Source organism: Nicotiana attenuata, chromosome 6 (genome assembly GCF_001879085.1).
Source record: "Nicotiana attenuata strain UT chromosome 6, NIATTr2, whole genome shotgun sequence".
NCBI lineage: Eukaryota > Viridiplantae > Streptophyta > Magnoliopsida > Solanales > Solanaceae > Nicotiana > Nicotiana attenuata.
This window is the reverse complement of record NC_031994.1, coordinates 73,900,940-73,924,145: the sequence shown is the minus strand read 5'-3', so window position 1 is coordinate 73,924,145 and position 23,206 is coordinate 73,900,940. Positions and strand designations below refer to the sequence as shown.

General features: G+C 38.2%; 1 protein-coding gene across 1 annotated transcript; it reads left to right on the top strand.

Moving 5' to 3' along the window:
• LOC109227212 (protein IWS1 homolog 1) lies at nucleotides 16,117-21,155 on the top strand. The gene is made up of 11 exons (XM_019392277.1): nucleotides 16,117-16,392; nucleotides 17,017-17,518; nucleotides 17,758-17,877; nucleotides 18,084-18,304; nucleotides 18,405-18,534; nucleotides 18,623-18,685; nucleotides 18,769-18,846; nucleotides 19,504-19,598; nucleotides 19,697-19,762; nucleotides 19,869-20,022; nucleotides 20,599-21,155. Exons 1-11 carry the CDS (start codon nucleotides 16,373-16,375, stop codon nucleotides 20,695-20,697), a joined length of 1,548 nt encoding a protein of 515 aa, XP_019247822.1. The 5' UTR covers nucleotides 16,117-16,372; the 3' UTR covers nucleotides 20,698-21,155.

Here is a 23,206-nt window from a genome sequence, read left to right as displayed (position 1 = left end):
TTAGCTAAGTTAATCTAGACTAGGTCCCTCTTTCTCAAGAAGAGACTAAGTCAAATAGGCATGAATCAATGTTTGCAACCATTAATTCTACAATTGAAGCATGAACTAAGATAAATAATAACCACCCATTCATAAATAAGCATAAAATTAATCACCCATAAGGTTTACACACTAGGGTTGGGTCACAACCCTAGTAAGAATCTAGCTACTCATAGTGGATGTAGAAGAAAACAAAGAAGAAAAGATAATAAAACTCATATTGGAAGATTAAAATAAAGAAATCTAATGTTAAATTACCAAAATAAGCTAAAGTTTCCTAAAGAATCAAAGAGAAATGTCTAAAGTACTTAAAATATTCAAAACCTGGCCTAATTTCGTGAAACTCTTCTATTTATACAAGGCTGACAATTTCGGATAAAAATGCCCCTCAGAAGGTTCTGCGGCCGCACAATTCCATGTGCGGTCCGCAGAATCTTCATCTTGCAGGAGCAGGGATACTGTGGCCGCGAGGCAGTATTTCTGCAGTCCGCAAATTTAGCACTACGACAGCAACCTAATCTTCTGCGGTCCGCACCTTTACTTCTGCGGCCGCAAGGCACTTCTTCTGCAGCCGCACAATTCCTGTGTTGTCACACCTCATTTTAACCGAAAGGGGATATAAGGAATTTTTTCTAATTAAAGTGATAATAATCGAAACGGGATTATTTATTCAAATTAAGAGTCGCCACTTGGGATAATATATGGTGTCCCAAGTCATCGGTTTAAAATCCCGAGTCGAGAAAGTTTGACTCTGTTTTACTGTCCGCGAAACACAGAAATCCGGGTAAGGAATTCTGTTAACTCAGGAGAAGCTGTTAGGCATTCCCGAGTTCCGTGATTTTAGCACGGTCGCTTTAATCATATACCTGGCTTATGAAATTGTCTAATTACTTATTTTTAAACCTCTGTACATCCACCCTTAACCGCTTTTAATTGCTTGATTTATTCGTAATTATGAAGTTATTTTAAAACGAGTCACGCGTACGTGTACTCATTTCATTTGGGCGCGTAACAAAAATCATGTCACGCGTACGTGTCCACGATTAATCACGCTTCATTATTATTACGAAATTTTGGTCGAAGTTGAGCGAACGCATACCCCGATTTTGTTTTTAGGATCGTAATTATGTCAAGCGAACGTGAACACAATCACGATGCTAGATTTAATGCGCGCCTAAAGCAATCCTATGAATATCCAAAAAAGGCTGATTAATTTCCTAAGACATGGGATTGGTTGCGGAGGTTCTAATTAGGAAAATCCATTGAAAAGCTTAGGCGTGATTCCAATCAGCTCTATCCAACACCCACAACCTTTAATTTCTTACAAACAAACACACTCCCATTTAGATGTAATTTTTTTTTTGGTTGTTTTTTTTCTGGTCTTTCACGTCCTTTGGTTTCATAAAAAAAAAGGAACAAAATGAAAAGATTGAACGGTCAAAACTGCAAGAAATAAAGTGTTGCAAAAATTTTCAGATTTAAGTTCTTCAAACTCGTTGTTCTTCAACAATTCTAAAACCCCCAAAGCAAGTTATGGCTATCAAGAAACCAGTATGTCGTAACCTGTTAATAAAGAATTGAGGAAACAAGAATAGAAAGAAAAAAAAGGGAAGAGAATAAACCAAGTTCCATATGTAGAACACAGAAAAATATATAGGAGATATATAAATTGTATACGCTGAACAGCGAATGATATATTCTTCATACATCTTTTCAAAATGTCAATACTCCAAAATGGCTAAAATAGGAGAAGAGAATGAGACCAAGTATTAGAGTTTTTGGACAAAAGGAGAAGGGAAAAAAAAGTAACGTTGCATTCCTTCTTGGACATTACTATTGCAACCGTCGCATTCCTTCAAAGATATTTAATTTGAAGAAATCAATAAAATTTTCTGGGGTATCAAGTAAGAGGTTGTCTCAAGAGCAAAATAGGATGTAAAAATCGGCTTATATGAAATCCACCAAAAACACACAACATCAGAACAAGTCCTTTTGAAACGCATCGAAACATTGGTAGAAAACAGAGAAATCTTCTGCTAGGGAAAGCAGCAGAGGATTTGTTGCATAAACAGAACAAAAATCACTGAAAATCTTGCCGACATAAAATCAATCAAACAGCATTTTTTCTTCATTCAGTTCAAAGGGAGCAATAAAGCTAACTTCTATACATTTGAAAACCTCGAAAAATAACAAAAAGAGCAATTTCAAACTGTAAACCTACCAACTACATCAACGAGTTTGCAGAAGATGAATCAGCAAATCAAGGACAAATGAATCAACCATTCCGACGACCCTTTACAGGAACACCATTTTGAAAAATTAAGAAATTGAATTAACAGGACAAGGAAATTCGCAGAAGTTGAATCAATAACACAAGGACAAAATGAATCGACATTTTGACCAAACCCCTACAGGAACACCATTTGAAGAATTAAGAAAAAGAAACTTAAGCCTAAATGTTTCAATTTATGCAAACCAAACCAGGTTAATGAAACAGACCATAGCTATCACTAAATTAATCTATATTAAGGCTTTATTTACAGTAAGAGAGTTAAGAAAGATAGGACAGTAGGAAAATGGACCTGTTGTGGCAAAATCTTTTTGAAAAGAACAGAAGCAGCAAACAATTACTAAATCTTGACTCCAAGCTCCAAATACAAGAACTGCAACAAGAACCGGACGGAGATCAACACCTCGAACAGCAGCGGACTCAACAACTCCTCAACCGGATTCCATTTTTTAACCAAAAAAACCAAATCGAAAAGAAGAGAGTGAACATCTATATACTTTCGACCCTTTCGACAGTAATCAAAACCAAAAGGACTAAAGAACACTGAACATCTTCTTTTTATATATATATATATATATATATAAGAATCTAAAAATGAAAGAAGAAAGAGGAAAATCAGAAAGAAAAAAAAAACAACTTCCCAAACCTAGCTTTTTCCCTTGATTTCTCTTTAATTTTCTCTCCGAAAATATCCCTCCCTGAAAAAAACCTCTTGAACTTGAAGAATAACTCCATATATATAGGGGGTCTTGAACCTTCTATCTTTTTCCACAAGCAATCTCAAAAACCCTTTCAAAAATCCGAAAATCCCACCAAAATCCCGAAAACCTCCTTATTTTCGGTAAAAATCTAGGCAAATGGAAGGGTATGATTAATTTTCATTAATCATATCCAACCCTTCATCCATCATCTACCGTTAAAAGAAATTCACGTGTGAGAGAGCAAAAAAAAATGCGGATGAGAAAGAGGAAGGGAATATTCAACTGCCAAAATCGGTTACTTGTCAGGCCACGTGGAAGGGGGTAAGAGAATAACCACGTGATTGGTTAAGGGGGGGAATTTTCCGGTGGCTTGGGGTGGTTGTTCGTGGCAGAGAGGCGGAGGAGATAAGGTGGGTGTTGTTTGGGGTGTTGTAGATGTTATACCCCATTTTAACACGGGTCAAATTAGAGTATAACATAATGGTAATTCTTGAGGTTTAACTAATTAAAGAGAGTCGCCACCTAATTATTTTAACGATGAATTAGGACACCAATTTTAACTAAGTAGTGCTTAAAGATAACTCTGTTTTTATGGCCTATTTAACCTTTAAGATTATGGGTCAGGGTTCTAGTTAATCTTATAGAGAAGGTATTAGCACTCTATATGATCCATTTAATACGGTTAACCAGTGAAACTTAGGTTAATTTATCTGAAATTAATATTACATATATGTATATCTAAGTGTTTAAAAAAATTACCTTTGACTCAAAAGATTGGAATGAAAGCTATCAAAATTTGTTTAAGAAGAATCTGACTTTGGTTAGGACAACGTCCACATCACCTTTCGAAGAACAAGCTTTACCAAGAAGCCATTTGCTGCTAACAAGTTTTAAACCTAAACTTATAGGTTCTAAAGAAGGTTTAAGAACAGAACTTCGAGAACGTCCCTATTTTGAAATGCTATCTCAAGAATTAAGTAGTTAGTAGGAAAATGTTAGGATAGCAAAACTTTATTAATGTTGTAGCTAGTATTTAAGATGGACGTTGTATTCCAAGTGACAAAATAAGTACTATACCTATAATTAGGGTGAGAATATGATTAAATAAGACTCCAACATAAAATTCCAAAATTAAGAAAACGCAAAAAATAAATCGATAATTACAAAAAAATTAAGATAAAATGAGTGATAGAAACAAAAGAAGGACGCCATAGGCGTCCCCAAGCGTTTCGCTTGTTTTCCTGCTATCCAATGTATTTTATGGACGACACGTAATGTGATGGCTCCGTGCTCGGGATATGGTGGTGAGTCTTGCATTAAGACTCATATTGCTCCAAGTGCATATGAAAAGCAAAGAAAGAGAAAACAAGAATTACAAAAGAGAAAATCTTAAACAAATATGACGGAAACGAGAAAGGAATAACAGTGGCACGAATTAAACTACTAACTTGCATTAAATCATAAGCTCACAACGAGATAAGAAATCCATTACTTTCAGCAAAAATACACTAATAGAAGGACTTTGTATATTTTACACTAACTAACTGGATGAAAACAAAGCAACAAAACTACATAAATATACTCAAAAGAAAACTGATACATAAATTCTGAATTTCACTACTAGTGTCTTGACAAAAGAACACATGTATCAAAAAGGTTCTAATAAAGTAATGATAAGTTCAAGATTTATTTTCATCAAGTAGTGAGTCTAAATTTAAACTCTTATAAGCAGGGGTTCTAGATGTGAGCAAATAATTTCTCTAAACCTATAAATAAGATCTCTAAGTTTCAAGCAAATCTAAATTCCATCTTTCTGCTGCTCGAAGCAACTAAAGAGAAGACATTAATACTTCAACATGAAATAGACTCATATTTCGTGAAAAATGCAGGAATTTTAACTTCTTTTTTTAAATTTAAAAATGAGTATAAGCCAAGATCTGTCTATAGTATCAAAGACACTAGGTAAATTAAATTGTTATATAACACAATACACATAACCGGATCTACTTCAGAAGATGTGTCCTAAATCTAAACAAAATGTCTCAACAAAAGGTCCTGTATCATGGTTTTAGACATTAGTTCTATTAAGAGGAAACAAATTCCCTACTAAATACAACATCATTTAAACTAAACATGTAGATAATTAATTCGTAAGTGCTTATTCGACATCGTATTTTCCTGTTTGACTAACATAAGCTAGAGTGCGCAATCCCAAACGATTTCTATACACAAATGAGCCTTAAGACACACTTTATGCATAGAAAACAAACTGTAACTCACGTTTCAAATATTTGTTTTGGATCTAAAAAAAAGATAAAATAAAGAGAGGAATTTCAAAGTTACGGACCTTTTGCAGGGCAGCGAACTAAGGCGGGGTCTTGGATGCACTATTGAACTCCGACCTCGAACTCGCTACAGGAGAAGAAATGCAGTAATAGAGGCGGCTGAAAACTCTCAACTTTGGGTAAAAGTGGGCGGCTCAACCCTCTTTTCTAAGGGCCTCAAAACACCACTATTTATATTGAAAAATCTAGGGCTTAATTTCTTGGTGGGATTTGAAATTCAAACGGCCATAAGAGCCATTCTGAAAATCAAACCAAATCTTTGAGAAATCAGTTCTTCAGACTTGAGAATCAAAATTTCAAAAGTCTTTTGGCTTCATCTGTTGACTGACCCGTTGAAGAAGAGAGAGAGATGAGCGTTTGAGAGACTTGCACAAAAATGGGGCAGACAACCTCTGCTCGAGGCTGATAAAGGCCAATTCTTTAGCCACAAATAAACGCGGAGACAAAGTAAAAATCTGCTATGGAAGAAGGGGGACTGTGCGCTGGACAGAGAGGGAGGGAGAGAAAGACCTATTTGTTTAATGTGTATTTTGGGTTTTTGATGCCTAAAATTTGGGCTAAGATTGATTAATTTTAGTTGGGCTCATCGGCTGAAAAATAGGTTGGTTTGAGTTAGATGTGTTTGGGCTATAAAATGGCTCAGAATAGATGGTCTTTCCTTTCTTCCTCTATATATCTCTTTTAAGTTTCTAACTTGGATTATATAATTCTAATGATCACATTATATAATACTACATAATATTATTAGTTAAACTATTTAATATTACTTAAAATAATTATGGTAGCTAGAATTTAAATTTACAAGATAACTTACACTAATTGTTAAGTAAAGCATCATTACAAGTGTAAATATTTATAAGATGTTTAATTAAACAAATATTATTAATTAATTATATAAAGAGAAAAAAAATGTGTCTTTTGGTGATAATAATAATAATAACTATAATAGTTTAATAATAATAATAACAAATAGGCATAGTTTGTGTTAAAATATACTAGAATAACTACCTTATATTATTAGTGATATTAGAAGCTTAAAGAAATAACTGGAAGAAAGGAGGGACAAAATTGGATGTCAACAGTAGAGATTAGGTTTAGGATTTTTTCGGGTTATAATTGAGGTTTTATATGGGTGGGTGATGGGACAGGTCGGGTTTGGGCTGGGTAGGGGCGTGGGGATGGGTTTAAGTGAAAGGGGAGGGGTATTGAAATATTTGGGCTCGGACATTAAATTGGCCAAATTTCGAGTTTTGTTCAAAGTTTCCCCTTTTTTTATTTATTTTACTCTTTTTCTTGATTTTTAAACTACTAAATTTAATTAAAAATCCTAGACTAAAATTTAATTTGTAAAATTATATTTTTTAACCTAAACATAAGTAATTAACTTAAAGCCAATGCAAGGAAATTGCTATTTTGAGATTAAAAGCTAAAAATGTAAAAAAAAAAATGGCCAATATTTTTGATTTTTTGTCTATTAATGCAATTAATTAATAACTTAAACCTAAAAATGCAAAGATCAACCTAAAAATGCAATGTATGAAATTTGAACATTTTAGGGTATTTTCCATGATTTTTTAAAAAAAAATATTAAACATGCACCAAAATGTAACTAAATGCAACAATTACTATAAATTCCTAAAAAAATAAAAGCACTTAAAAGAAAAATCCATTTGTGACTTTTGTAGGAATATTATTATTCGGGCAAAAATCACGTGCTCACATGTGCGGTTCGCAATCCTGAGGGACTCAAGACTTGAAAATTTGCACACCCTTTGAAGTTATCTCAAGCTCTTCTTTTGCGGCCACACAATTCCTGTGCGGTCCGCAGTTTGATGCGATTTCCTTCACTGTTTGCGGCTGCATATGAAATTTTGCGGTCCGCACTTTGTAAGCTTCTGTGCCTTTTATTATCTTGTGTTTAGATTACTCCTTTTGAGTCGGATTTCTTCTCGGGAGTTCAACTTCCAACATTCCTGCAATTTCTGCACATTTCATCAGTTCCGAGAACACAATTCAATGCTTTTAGGCTAAAAAGGCGCTAACAAGTAGTCAAAATCTCCACTTATCAACTTATGCTATAATCTGTTCAACGCTTTATACAATTTTATCTTCTTTCTTTTCGATTTCATTGTTGTTACACCGGAAGCCTGCTCCCGAAATTATTATTTCGGTTGTTTCATTTTCATCTCGAGGCTAAGTATTGCATATTTATTCAATTCTTCTATTATTTCAGGATCAAATTAATTCACTTATCTAGAAACTACGTATAAATTCAACTGTACCATTTTACGGGTAAACAAATATAACAACAGATACGTCTTAAGGTCATAAATAATTTGAAAATTGGTTATTTACCTAATCAAGTCATCGATAAAGTAATTATAGGTAAACTTTTGTAATACATATTATTAGTAATCTGATAAAAAAAATATTGAATACTGTTAGTATATAAAATCGTTAGACCAGTTTTATAACTTACATCATGTCATGACCCAATTTCTCCTATAGGCCGTGATGGCACCCAACGTTGCCGCTAGGCAAGCCAACGGTGAACTAGCCATGCATATATTATTTTTTTTTAATAATTTCAAAGTAGTGGATTTTTATTTGTTAAGTAAATAAGAAGCGAAAATTTAATAAAGTAAAGCGTAAACAATTAAAAGAGCAAGTGTGGTGAAATAAATACTTAAAAGCCATCAAGTGCCTACTAGCATGTTTCCCAAGACCCGGTGTCACGAGTGTATGGGCAACTAGTAGAATATACAAAATACTACACTACTATATGAAATGGAGTAGACAGAAAGTAAATACAAAAGAGAGATTGCAGATGCTGCAGAACGGCCTCAGAGAATAGCTCACCACTAAGCCTCGGGGTAACGGGGGTGCGCGCCGGAATGACTGCCAGATGCACCTGCCTCAGATCTTGCACGATTAGTGCAAAAGTGTAGCGTGAGTACATAAACAACATGTACCTAGTAAGTATCCAGTCTAACCTTGAAGAAGTAGTGATGAGGGATCAACATCGACACTTACTATGGGCCAACAAATAAAGTACAAAAATTCTAAATAAGCATGGAATACGTGAATAATAATAACAAAATAGCAAGCAGTGAATAAATGATTCTTTAACTGATAGAAAATTCCAAAAATGTCCAACCAACACCTATTAACTCCAAATCAATTTCTGTCATTAAATAAATTATGACCTCTCAAGCCATAAAATAATATCAAGTGTAATCGGGCTCCGAGTATTATCACGCATGATATATGCTGAGGTCGTACGGCCCGATCCAAAATAATGTGTGCACTGCCGAGGATCGAACGGCATGAACCATAGATGCATCTATTATACTGCCGAGGTGAACGGTCCGCTACCATGAGAGTAGAGAAGTTTACCTCGCTCGCGAAAGAACTTGCGAGGCGAGAGGACATGGATTTCTCAGAGTTATTATGTATTCCTCAATTCTTCCCAAAAATAAGAAATCTAAATTGGAAAATTTCAACTTTAAAATCCCTAGTCTCAGCTTTATTTAATACAACTAATATGCATAATAAACATAACAATACAATTAAAGCATGATGAGGATCTAAGACTACTCGACATCTCATGAAATATAGCTATGCACGGACTCTCATCACCTAGTGCATACGTAGCTTCCACACAAGTAATACACAAAAAGATACACCTAAGGGGATGAGTTCCCCCTTACAAGGTTAGGCAAGACACTTACCTCGTTCTCAAGCTCACTTCCGGTCCACAAATTTGCTCCAAATCCTCAACTTAGTGCCAAACAACCCGAAAATAGTCAAATGTTGTATAATTTAATCAATACGTGCTCAAAAGTTCATAATCTAAGTATTAGAGTGATTACCAAACCAAATTGGAAGATTTCTAAAATTCACCCCCGGGCCACGTGTCCGGATTCCGGAAATTTTTGGAGATAAATGTTACCCACAACCTCACAAACTCAAATATATAATTTTTACCCAATTCCATAATCAATTTCGTGGTTAAATCCCATTTTTATCAAAACCTAAGTTTTTCAACTAAACCCATAATTTCTACAATTTATGTGTTAAGAATCTACCCAAAATGCATGTGCTAAGCTCATCTTGTATGGAAATTACTTACCTCAAAGTGCTAGGTGAAAACCCCTCTTCAAAGAGCTCTAAAATCGCCCAAGATGTGAAAGAAATGAACCAAAATAGCCTGTTCTGACATTAAATGAACCTCCGCGATCACGATTGCGAAGGCAATCTGCCCAGGACCCAGGAGAATGGCCATCGCGAACGCGAGGAAACAAATGCGAGCGCGAAGGCTGATAAGCCTGAGCTTCGCGAACGCGGGTCCAGCTCGCGAACGTGAAGAAGAAGGAATTCACCCCCCTCTCCCAGGCCCATCTCCCTACGCGAACGCATGCCTTCTCATGCGAACGCGGAGGTCACAGGTCCCAAACCTTCTCAAATGCGGGCAAGGGGTCGCGAACGCGTAGAGCAAATCTAGCCCCTCACCTTTTCCTTCTTCTCGAACGTGACACAGCCCTCGCGATTGCAAAGAAGGAAACCAGAACCAGCACACGAGATTTTTAGAACTTAGCTTCGGGCGGTCCAAAACTCACCCGAGCCACCAGGGACCACGTCCAAGCGCACCAACAAGTCTATAAACATAATACGGACCTGCTCGGACTCTCGAAATGCGTAAAACAACATCAATACTAAGAATCGCACCCCAAAATCAAATTGAATCAAATAATGAACATCAAGTTTTCAACTTGCTCCGAACGCGCTGAATCATACTTAGACTACTCGGAATGACACCATATTTTGCGTGCAAGTCTTAAATCACCATACAAAACTATTCCCAAGCTCGGAATCCCAAACAGATCTCAATAACACCAAAACCAACTTCAAACCAAATTTAAAGAACTTAAAAACCTATAATGCGCCAATTTTCAATATTAAGCGCTGAAACGCTCCCGGGTCATCTGAAACCCGATTCGAACATACGCCCAAGTCCAAAATCATCATACAAACCTATTGGGACTGTAAAATCTCGATTATGAGGCCATTTACTCAAAATGTTGACTCAGTCAAACTTTCCAAACCCGAACTAACCATCCCCGTAATCCATAAAATAGTAAAAGAACATACAGGGAGTCTTAATTAGGGGAACATGTATCTAGAAATCAAAATGACCGATCGGGTCGTTATATTCTCCACCTCTTAAACAAACGTTCGTCCTAGAACGGGTCTAGAATCGTACCTCGAGTGACGAATAGGTGTGGATATTTGCTCCGCATGTCCTCCTCGGTCTCCCAAGTCACATCCTCGACTGATTGACCCCTTCACTGAACCTTTACCGCAGAAATATTCTTGGACCTCAACTGGCGAACCTGCCTGTCAACAGTGGCAACTAGCTTCTCCTCATAACCCAGGCTCTCATCTAGCTGAACCATGCTGAATTCTAACACATGCGGCCTATCGGCATGATACTTCCGAAGCATAGATACGTGAAAAATCAGATGAACCCCCCATAGACTGGGAGGCAAAGCAAGCTCATAAGCAACCTCCCTAAATCACTCACCACCTCAAATGGGCCTGTAAACCTTGGGCTCAACTTGCCCTTCTTCCCGAACCTCATGATTCCCTTCAACAGCGAGACTTTCAAGAGAACCTTCTCACCCACCATGAATGATAAGTCACACGCCTTTTGACCCGCGTAACTCTTCTGTCCGCACTGTGCTGTGCGAAGTCGATCCTGAATCAACTTTACCCTTTTCCAAGGCACTTCACCAAATCAGTACCATATAACTTAGCCTCACCGGGCTCAAACCATCCGATGGGCGAACGATATTGCCGACCATATAAAGCCTCAAATGGAGCCATCTCGATGCTGGATTGATAACCGTTTTTGTAAGAAAACTAGGCAAAAGGAAAGAATCGATCCCACTGCCCTCCAAAGTCAATCACACATGCTCTGAGCATATCCTCCAAGATTTGAAACGTCCGCTCCGACTGCCCGTCGGTCTGCGGGTGAAAGGTTGTGCTGAGCTCTACCCGAGTCCCTTACTCACTCTGTATTGCCCTCCAAAAATGCGAAGTAAACTGAGGGCCTCTATCTGATATGATGGAAACAGGCACACCATGCAACCGAACAATCTCCTGAACGTAAATCTGGGCCAATCTCTCTGAAGAATACGTAGTCATAACCAGAATGAAGTGTGCCGACTTGGTCAACCTATCGACAATAACCAAAATGCATCAAACTTCCTCAAAGTCCGCGGTAACCCGAATACAAAATCCATAGTGATGCGCTCCCATTTCCATTCAGGTATAATCATCTGCTGAAGTAGGCCACCTGGCCTCTGGTGCTCATACTTGACCTGCTGGAAATTTAGACATCTCGCCACATACTCAACTATGTCCTTCTTCATCCGCCGCCACCAATAATGCTGCATCAGGTCGCGATACATCTTCGTAGCACCTTGATGAATAGAACACCGAGAATTGTGTGCCTCCTCTAGAATCTTTTCCCTCAATCCATCAACATTAGGAACACATAGACGACCCTGGAGTCGCAGAACACCATCCTCGCTGATAACAACCTCCTTGGCACCACCCTGTAGTACCATCTCTATGAGAACCAACAAGTGGGGATCGTCGTACTGACGAGCCTTAATCTGCTCGAATAATGAAGACTAAGCAACGATGCATGCAAGAACTCGGATAGGCTCTGAGATATCCAACCTCACAAGTCTGTTAGCCAAGGATTAAATGTCCAAAGCTAATGGCCTCTCCTCTGCTGAAATGAATTCCATACTACCCATACTCTCCGCCTTTCTGCTCAAGGCATTCGCAACCAGATTCGCCTTGCCCGGATAATAAAGGATGGTAATATCATAATCCTTTAGTAACGCAAGCCACCTAAACTGTCTCAAATTGATATCCCTCTGCTTGAACAAATGCTACAAGCTGCAATGATCCATGTAAACCTCACAGGACACCCCATAAAGATATTGCCTCTAGATCTTGAGAGCATGAACAATTGCGGCCAACTCAAAATTGTGTACGGGGTAATTCTTCTCGTAGGGCTTCAGCTGACGTGAAGCATATGCAATAACTCACCCTCCTGCATCAATACACAACCCAGGCCAACGCGTGAAGCATCGCAATACATAATATACATCCCTAAACCGGAAGGCAACACTAGAATTATTATCATAGTCAAAGCTGTCTTGAGCTTCTGAAAGCTCGCCTCCCAATCATCGAACCACCAGAACGGAGCACCCTTCTGGGTCAATCTAGCAAAAGGTGCTACAATAAATGAGAAGCCCTCCACAAGCCGGCGATAATAACCTGTTAACCTCAAGAAGCTCCTGATCTCAGTCGCTGTGGTAGGACGAGGCCAACTCTGAACTGCTTCGATCTTCCTGGGATCTACCTTAATACCCTCGCCTGATATAACATACCCCAAGAATGCCACAGAATCTAACCAGAACTCACACTTGGAGAGCTTAGCATATAGTTTCTGTTCCGGCAAGGTCTAAAGCACCACTCTCAAATGCTGCTCGTGCTCCTCCATGCTACGCGAGTAGATCAGTATGTCATCAATGAAGACAATGACAAACAAGTCAATATATGGCCAGAGAACCTAGTTCATCAAATCTATAAACGCCATCGGGGCATTAGTCAAATCGAAGGACATCACTAAAAACTCATAGTGGCCATATCTAGTCCGGAAAGCCTTATTCGGAACATCCGAATCACGAATCTTCAACTGATGATACCCCGATCTCAAGTCGATCTTAAACACCCTGGCACCCCATAATTGGTCAAACAAATCATCAATACGCGGCAACGGGTGCTTGTTCTTAATGGTAACCTTGTTCAACTGGCGATAATCAATGCACATCCGCATAGTCCCATCTTTCTTTTTCACGAATAACACTGGTACACCCCAAGGCGACACACTCGGTCTGATGAACCCCTTTGCTAGCAACTCCTCAAGCTATTCTTTCAACTCCTTCAACTCTTTCGGAGCCATGCGGTATGGTGGAATAGAGATAGGCTGGGTACCTGGAGCCAAATCAATACAGAAATCGATATAACGATCGGGTGGCATGCCTGGTAGATTAGAATGAAACACATTAGAGAACTCTTGGACCATGGGCACTGAATCAATTGCCGAAGTCTCTATAGTAGTATCCCGAACATAAGCTAGATAAGACAAATAACCCTTCTCGACCATATGTCGAGCCTTCAGAAAAGAGATAACCCAACTAGATATGCTGAAAGACGAACCCTTCCAGTCTAATATAGGCAACTTTGGCATCGCCAAGGTAACAGTCTTGGCATGGCAATCAAGGAAGGCGTGATATGTAGATAACCAATCCATGCCCAGGATGACCTCAAAATCGGTCATATCAAGCAATAGAAGGTCCGCTCTAGTCTTATAACCACAGAAAGTCACGATACAGGACGATCCTATTCACAACAACAAAATTGCCCACTAGCATGGACACATATACATGAGTACCCAAGGACTCGCGAGAAACACCCAGAAAATGAGCAAACATGGATGAAACATATGAATATGTATACCCTGGATCAAATAGTACCAAAGCATCCCTACCGCAGACAAAAATAATACCTATGGTCACAAAATCTGAGGCTACTGCATCTGGTCTGGCTGGAAAAGCATAGAACCTAGCTGGAGCGCCAACTAACTGGCCTCCACCTGACTAGCCTCCACCTCTAGGACGGCCCCTACCCACCTGCTCTCCGCCTTTAGCGGCCGGACGGTTGGTGAGGCAGCTGGTGCTGTAATCATAGGCTGATGACCCTGCTGTACTGCCTTGCCCTGAAGCCTAGGATAAAATCTCTTCATGTGGCCCAGATCCCCGCACTGTTACGTAAATCATAATTTAAACAACTAAAACCTCGCTACTTTATAACGACCTGACCGGTCGTTTTGAGATCTAGCACATCGTTCGGAAATTTGAGGCCTCAAGTAGCTTCACATCATGTTTTATGACTTGTACCTGTGGTCGGAATTGAATTTTGGGAAGTTCGGAGTTGATTCAGAAGGAAAATTTTAATTTTAGAAGCTTTAAGTTGGAAGAATTGACTAAGGTTTGACTTTTGAGTAAAGACCTCAGAGTCGAGATTTGAAGGTTCCAATAGGTTCGTATGATAATTTCGAACTTAGGCGTATGTTCGGGTAAAGTATCAGGTGGTCTGAAAGCATTTCAGCGCTTATTGTGGAAAGTTGGCATTTTGAAAGTTTAAGAATTTGTTATGTTTGTTTTGAAGTAGACTTTGGTGTTATCGATGTTCACTTGAGATTTCGAGCCTTGGAATAAGTTCGTATCGTGATTTCTGACTTGTACGCGAAATTTAGCATCATTTCAGAATGTTTTGATATAATTCGGACGCGTTCGTCGAAGTTTGGAAGTTTGAAAGTTGAAAGAAGGATTTTGATCATCGATTCATGATTTTGGTGTTATTCGTGGTATTTAAAGCCTTTGGATAAGTTTGGATAAGGTATTGGGACTTGTTGGCGTGATCAAACAGGGTTCCGGGAGCCTCGGGTGAGTTTCGGGGTGGTTTCGGATAAATTCTCCTTGTTTTGTTATTGTTGTTGCTGGTGTCTGGTTTCCTTCTTCGCGAACGGGAAGGGTCTTATGTATTTGCGAAGAAGGATTTTGGGGGCTACTGGGATTTTGCCCATCGCGAACGCGATGAAGGAGACACGAAAGCGGAGCAGATGCTGGGGAAGCCTACGCGAACGCGAGTTGGCGGTCGCGAACGCAAGGAGAAAGGGGAGCTGGGGCCTGCCAGGCGTTAAGCCTTTGCGAACCCGGCCCTTTGGTCGCGAGCGCATAGAGAAATTTTGGAGGAAGTGATTATTAGCCTTCTCGGTCGCGAAGATGTTCCCGCGATCGCGAAGAAGGACGGGCCTGAGCAGACTTGATTTTATACGGGATTTGGCCCATTCTCTTTCATTCTCTCTTGGTTTGGGTGATTTTTGGAGAGCTTCAAGGGGATATTTTCATCAACCATTGCAAGGTAAGTAATTCCCACATTATGTTAGTGAAATACATGAATTATATGTGGATTTAAACATGAAAATTAGTAGAAATTGTGAGATTTTGAAAGAAACCTAGAAATTGATATTTTTGAATTTTTACCACGAAACTGGACATGGAATTAGGAATAAATTATTTATTTGAGTTCGTGGTGTTATGGGTAAAGTTTATCTTCGAAAATTTAAGTGAAAACTCTGCACTAACTCTGTGTGTGTGAAGCTTCGTGCATTCATTAAGAAACTAAAGAACTTTTTTTATGTTTATAACAAACACATTCAAATGTGTGTTCCTAAACCTTGAAAGGGTATTTGATTCTGTAACTTTTATCTTCTCTGGTTACAAAGTTGGCGAATAATCTTGCACTAGAAGCAGAGGATTTCAAAGGTTCAGTTTTGAACTTACAAGGTCATGAAGCAATGGGATACTAACAGAATATTTAACGGCGTTATTTTTAATACTATTTGAAGCTTTTTACGTTAGTTTTATAAACTCTGTTAAGTGTTAGACCATAGCTGTCCACTTTTATAAAAATAAGGGATATTTTATACTTAGTGATATAGTTAAGGGACAAAATTACTCCTATAGCATATTTTAGGGACTACCAAAGTCTTTTCCTCTATGAGCGCAGTAAGAGATTTTGACGAATGCTGAGATAGAAGTTAACCAAAAAATAAATAAATTTAAAGATAGAAAGTCCAAACCCTCCCTCTCTCCCTCCCCGCTATATCAATACTCGTTTCGTTTCATAGCCTAAAACATTTTTCATCTCGCTCAGCAAAAATCTACTTCACCGAGCTACCCCCACTTCACAAATCATCTACTATATATATTAATAGATTACTTTCAGAGACATACTATCAAGTTATCTTTTCTCTCTGCACCGTTGTCTACAGGGAAGTAGCGTTCAAGATGAGTTACAACAACGATCCGTGAGTCTCTTCTTCTTTTCTTTTCTGAATCGTGATAACAAAGTATTAGGTTTCAATTGTTTCGCTTTGATTTCAATCGTTGTGGTTTTCTTTTGGTGATTTTTTTTTTGGCTATGAGATGAATTGGAGTTTCTGATGATGAAATTGATGGGGATTTTTATGATTTTTGGTCGGTCTGAGTCGTTTTGGGATGACCCATTTTGGTGATAAGTTTAATTAGTTTTTATCTGATGATGAATTGATCCAGATTTGTCTGTTTATTTGTGGGTCCTTCGTATTTTTGGATGACCCAATTTGACGATGAGGTGAATTAGGTTTCTGATCATTGAATTGATTGGTAAATTTGTGCTGTTTTCCTGTGGTTCTGTATTATATCGATTTTGGATGACCCTTTTTGGTGTGATGAGTTGAATTAGGGTTTCCAATAATGAATTCATTGCTATTCTTGTAGATCTTTTGCTTTGAAGAAGAGTGAAATTATGGTATCTAATGATGATTTTATCTGGAAACTTTTTGGATATTTATGATTTTTTGTGGGCATGTCTCGTTTTGGATGACCCTTTTGGATGATGAGTTGAATTGGGTTACAGATGGCGAATTAATCGGGATTTTTTAATAATTCAGGTACATAGATGAGGAAGGAGAGGCGTTGGTAGACTTTGATGAGGATGTCCGATCTGATCATGAGCAACAGGAACACTTCCTTGGCGACAATCTGGACGATGACGATGCATGGAATCAGAGACAGCGAGAACGGTCACCTACCCCAGTGTATGATGATCCTAACAAATCTAAGCCCAGGAAGCGGTTGATTAAGAAAACTTCGGCTAGAGAGAGCACACCGGATATTGGGATAGGGGATGAGGATGCTTATGGCGGTGCTGCTGATGATGACATGGCCGGCATTGTGCGTGATGAGTCGGACGACGGTGGTGGGAAGAGGAAGAGATTTGGTATGGAGTTTAGTGAAGAGAAAAGGAAGGAGAAGAAGAGGAGAGACAAAGGCGAGAAGAAGTTTAAGTTGAGAAAAAATGGGGGTTATGCTGGAGGAAGCAGGTTGAAGGACCAGGAGGGTGATCAGGAGATGAAGGAGATGTGGGATACCATTGCTGGTGGTGACTCTGAGGTTATTGACCTATCATTTTTGTTGTTATCATCTTTCCAATAGCTTTGTAACTCTTCATGTATCACAAGGAACTCTTTATCTTTTCGTTTTTGGGATTCCTAACTAAAAAATTGAGTTATTGAAGTTCCTTGCCCGGAAAAAGTTACTGATATTGCTAGTTTAGTCTGTATGAGTTACTAGGGTTGAATGTGTTTAGTTTTAATGACATGTTTCTGATGTCTTTGTTTTCAAATGTGTAGGATGACCAAGAAGGTCCGAAGACATTGGATGATGATAACTTCATTGATGATAGTGGTGTGGATCCAGCTGACAGGTATGGAAGTGACAATGAACCACGGTCTCCCAGCAGTGCTCCACAGGTAGAGTTTTGTCCTTATAGTTCGCTCCTGCTATATTTTTCATCCTCACGTCCTAAAATTGCAGTTTCCTTATGCATGAGGCGTTGTAAATTTCAATAGAAAGCGTGCTGGTTTTCAGCTTTCTTGCTTTTGTCTGAGCGCGTCAGCGCCTGTGAAGCCAATTGGTGATGGTGATGTCATATTTGCTCTAATTTGATGCTTTTCAGGCTGAAGAAGGGGAAGAGGATGATGAAATCAAGAAGCTCTTCAAGGGAGGCAAGAAGAAAAAGAAAACTGAAAAGAGTGCAGCAGAAATTGCATTGCTAGTAGAGAATGTTATGGCTGAGCTTGAAGTTGTTGCTGAAGAGGATGCGGAACTGAATAGACAGTCTAAACCTGCTATAAATAAACTAAAAAAGCTTCCTCTTCTCATAGACGTCCTATCAAAGTGAGTGAGTTTGTCATTTTATTTTTTGTGGTAGTAACTGAATTTGTCTTTTTGGAGGCTAATATTTCTAGACTCACACTTTCAAATTTTCAATTTGCAGGAAGCAACTTCAGCAAGAATTTTTAGATCATGGAGTATTGACTCTTTTGAGGACTTGGCTTGAGCCCCTTCCAGATGGAAGCCTGCCCAATATAAACATTCGTGCTGCAATCCTAAAGATCCTTACTGATGTATGAACGTGGTTTCTAGATTCAAGTTAGTTTTTTGTTCGTTTGCCGTGATGTTATATGACTGATATGCTTTGTGGTGATCCTGTAGTATCCAATTGATCTTGAGCAGTATGATAGAAGAGAGCAGTTGAAAAAGAGTGGTCTTGGAAAGGTACCTTTCACGTAAAAGTGGTAATGCAATAGCTTTCGCGGAGGCATATTGGGGAGACTTATTTCTACTTGCTTGTTTTGTAGGTTATTATGTTCCTCTCAAAGTCAGATGAGGAGACTACAGCTAACAGGAAACTTGCTAAGGATTTGGTTGACAAATGGGTAAGTTGGATTTAACTATTCTTCCCCTTTCATGAACGGAAATATAAAAGGGGGGATTCTGTATTGGTACTTATCACACTCCACTCGTGCTGGAGTGTGAATAATCTTTTGGCTGCTAAAATGCTGAGTTCATTTTCTAGTTCGTCACTGTATCTGGAGAATATGTTCCAGACGTGCAACATCTTTCCAGCTTTTGTAATTCAGCTATATCATTCTCCTTTTCTATAAGAGGTTGGAGAACTGCATCATGCATTTGGTAGTTCGAAACAAAATGGTTTATAGGATTTTATTTCTTTTTGGATAGGTCATGTCTTTTTAATAGAATAATCCTTATATATTGATTTTTACAAGAGGGTATCTACTTACTGGAAATTTTCCACCTAAGAACACAATGAATTATTATCTTCTTGCACATATGTTATTGATTTTCTTATACTTTTGAGGAACTCTTGTAGCTTCTTTTGACCATCACCTTAATAGCATCATGGCCGTCAATTATAATTTTGTTCCTACGCTCTCTAGTATATGTTGATTATGATTATGGTTTGTCTGCGGTTCTCCTTTGTCTGGTTTGTGGAGTTGATTTAAGTACCTGGTATACTGAATAGGTGCTTGCGAATGTGTAAAAACGCTGAAATTTGGTTGTGTTTGATCCAGAGTCGACCAATATTCAACAAGAGTACAAGGTTTGAAGATATGAGAAACTTTGAAGATGAGAGAGCTGCTCAATTTAGGCGGCCTTCCATGAAAAAGTATCTAATATTTTCAGTTCTTCTATTGGTCTTTATATCAGTTGTCTTAGAAGTCCGAATCTTTACCATCTATGACTATATTTTCTATCTTGTCACAGACCCATGAATAAAGCTTCAGGAATGGAATCCAGAGATGATGACCTTGACTTGGCTGGATTTTCACAGTAAGAAGTTCTGACTTTGCACCTTTTGATCCTAGCATCTTTGAATTGAGTTCCGTCCGCTGCATCCTTATTCTTCTCGAGGTTTAATATGCTTGCAAATCTGCAGGGGCCAAAAGTCTGGTCCGTCATCTTCCAGGCAACTTACATCAAGGCCTGAAGCAATGTCAATGGATTTTCTGGTGCGTCCACAATCTAAGATTGATCCTGAAGAAGTTAGGGCAAGGGCCAAAGCAATGGTTCAAGACCAGCGCCGAATGAAGGTGTGTCCCTCTTTCCAAGTAAATTTATATCTATATTATGTTCTTCATTTCACTTTTGTCCATCTTGGCACTGGAGATAATTAAGAACAAGGGTTTTTGATGCCTTTTAAATGAAACTTCTTACTTCATCGGAAAAAAAGCAACAAAAGGGGGATGCTTTTTATGAGAATCTGCCGATCTCCTTCTCAGAGGAGCCAGTAATAGCTTTCTACTTGACAAATGAAGTGCTCAATTTGTTTTTTAGTGGTCATTGTGGTAAAGCAGCTATCCACTTAATTAAAATATTCTTGTGAAAGTCGTTAATTTGGGGAAATGATGTAATACTGGAGTCGTTAATAGAGTCTCTGCCAGTCTTGATTTCATTTTTTTTTGGGCAATAACCTGACATTTACCATCTTACGTACTCTTAATCTCATTTGAAATGGGGTTTATGGCGTGAGATAACCCTATATTTTCTCCTTTTTGAGTATAACTATTTTGATCTCTGGAAGTTGACTTCGTTATGATGTTATTGCTTTTGCTGCTATTAGGAATTGCTTCTCTCTAACACTGAACTATTGGGTATGTTCATGGCAGATGAATAAGAAGCTGCAGCAGTTAAAAGCTCCAAAAAAGAAGAAACTCCAAGCTACGAAACTCAGCGTGGAGGGTCGTGGCATGGTGAAGTACCTCTAGGCTCTAGTTATTGTGCTCGCCCTTCTTATCAGGGTAGAACATCCTGTTGGCTCAGCTATGCAACAGTTTTATTGTGCTCGCCCTTCTTATCAGGGTAGAACATCCTGTTGGCTCAGCTATGCAACAGTTTCATGCGCTTGAAGATGGGTGTTCTGTTATTAGGAGGATGTCATCTTCCATGTAATATGTCGGCATGTCAGCCAAATACCAAATTTAGGTAAGGTGGCTGATACCCCGTTATATTTCATATCTCAGGTTCAACAAATAAGGTTCCAAGTCATTGGTGTAATGAAAGTCATGGCTGTTGCTATGAGTTATGCAACTTGGTATACATTACTGCCGTTTGGGATGTATTAGGTTGTTTCCCTGTATCTCTTTTGCCCAGGGGTTCTTCCCTTTCATTTGCTTTTATAGTATTCCCCAGAATAATTACAAATCTATGACCTTTGCATGATGTAGTTAGATATATATGATTCGTTGAGAGTAAACACTTGACATGAAATCTTGCTAACTCACGCAAATTTGGGTTGTAAAATAAAATGCTGCATTACTACTGTAATTGATCTGTATAGCTAATACATATATCTATTTTCACCGTAGAACTCTACGTATCCGTCTAATACAATGTTTGGCTTTAAATATATAATATCAGTGTAACTTAAGTGAGAATCCTTGTATAATTTATGCACTATAAAATGTGAAATAAAAATAATTATACGTGTATTAATTGTACGTATATGAGTACAGAGTATGTAAAGATAAAATACTCTTACAATAGCAATCTCTACATAACAATCCATGTATTATTAGTTGTCATATAACAATTCTTACATTATTGTTCGCTATGCAGTCTTACACAATGAGTAATAATACAAGGTTCTTTATGCCGAATAACCTACTTTAATGGCATTTGGATACTATTCTCCATATTCCGTAGAAAATAATAGATACATTTTTACATAACTTATGCGGATAATAGCAATCAAAAGTAGATACTGCAAACCATACATTGAATACAGTACATATACTATAAATTAAATGTCTTACTAATTGCGTGAAAATTAAATTAGTATGTAATCCAGAGTTGTACCTTGCAAACTAAACGTTGTACTTAGTTATGTGAAATTTTATGCTTGAGATTATATTTTCTCATGCGTCTAACCAAGCGGTTCTCACTACTCTATTATTCAATACATAGCTTATGTATTATATCTCCTGCATTTTGTTTATGGTCAGCCCTTGACCTCTTAAGCTCACCTGGAATGACCAACTGTCCAACTCTATAAAGATAAAGTAATGCACAAAAAATAGAGTCTAACTCTTGAATAAAATGTACTATTAATGGTTTCGATTCTTTTCATCGGACTGTTAATGGTTTCGATTCTTGCATCTTTTTTCCATTCAATTCTAATAAAATATGCTGATCATAAAGTCAGTACCTTATTTCCATAAAGATGAACTCTAAAGCCCCCACCAAACTTTTTTTTTTTTTGTGTGTGCAGGGGTGTACAAATAAAACCGACAAAACGCACCAACTCGCTAATCCGAGTCAAAACGAGAAAAAAAATCCGACTATGGTTTGGTTTGATTGGCGGCCGAGAGTGTTATGTAAAAAGGACCAAGGAGGATCCTATCCTAAAGGAGAAGGAGGAGGAGTAGGAGCTAGCTTTAGGGGCGGAATCGAATGATTACGAGATAAACAATGAGACGTGCCAAGAGAAGATGCGCAAGCTAGTCTATCAGAAGGAGAAAGCGAGGGAGTGAGATTTTAGGTTTCATTAGGGTAGACTGAAGACCAAGCCAATCTCGATTAAAAAAAGAAAACTTATTGCAACTACGAACGTGAACAGATGCTTTCTCATTAGACTATTTTAACCGATTGTTTATGTCGACCCTACGCTACGATTCTTCTTCTCTTATGAAAGCCGCAAGCAAGCTGCATATCTTTCTTCTCTTTTCAAAGATGGGGCTGATGGGCCCCTGCTGAGATTCATTCCTCGTCATCTAGGCGATCATAGTACGGCCGCTCATCTAATATAAAATCAATGAGTAGATCTCACCTCCCCAACCCTAGACACTCTAAGATCCTTTTTCAAACCTGCTCCCATTTCGAGTCAAGAAAAAAACGGCTCGAAAGGTACATATCCAAAGTAGAAATGCTTGTACGGGTTTATAAAGAAACTACTCCAGGTTTGGACTTTGAGCTGCCTCCCATGGAACCTATTGCTCAGCAGATCCTACGCCTTCAAGGAGGAAGGGGCTTTTTTCCAAAATTCCCGGGAAAATGAAATGAACTTCTTTTCGTAAGGCAAGAAAGTCATTGGTGTTGGAAGAAAAAACCCGACCATAATTGGTTTGGTTTGGTTTTAACTAAAAAAAGTCAAATCGAAACCAAACCAACCCATTATATGTATAGAAGTTTTAAACATGTTTAATACATAAAAATATTTATTGTAGTGTAGTTTATAAATATTTCTAAATTTTTTTTATAGTTTTATCTTTTAACGTA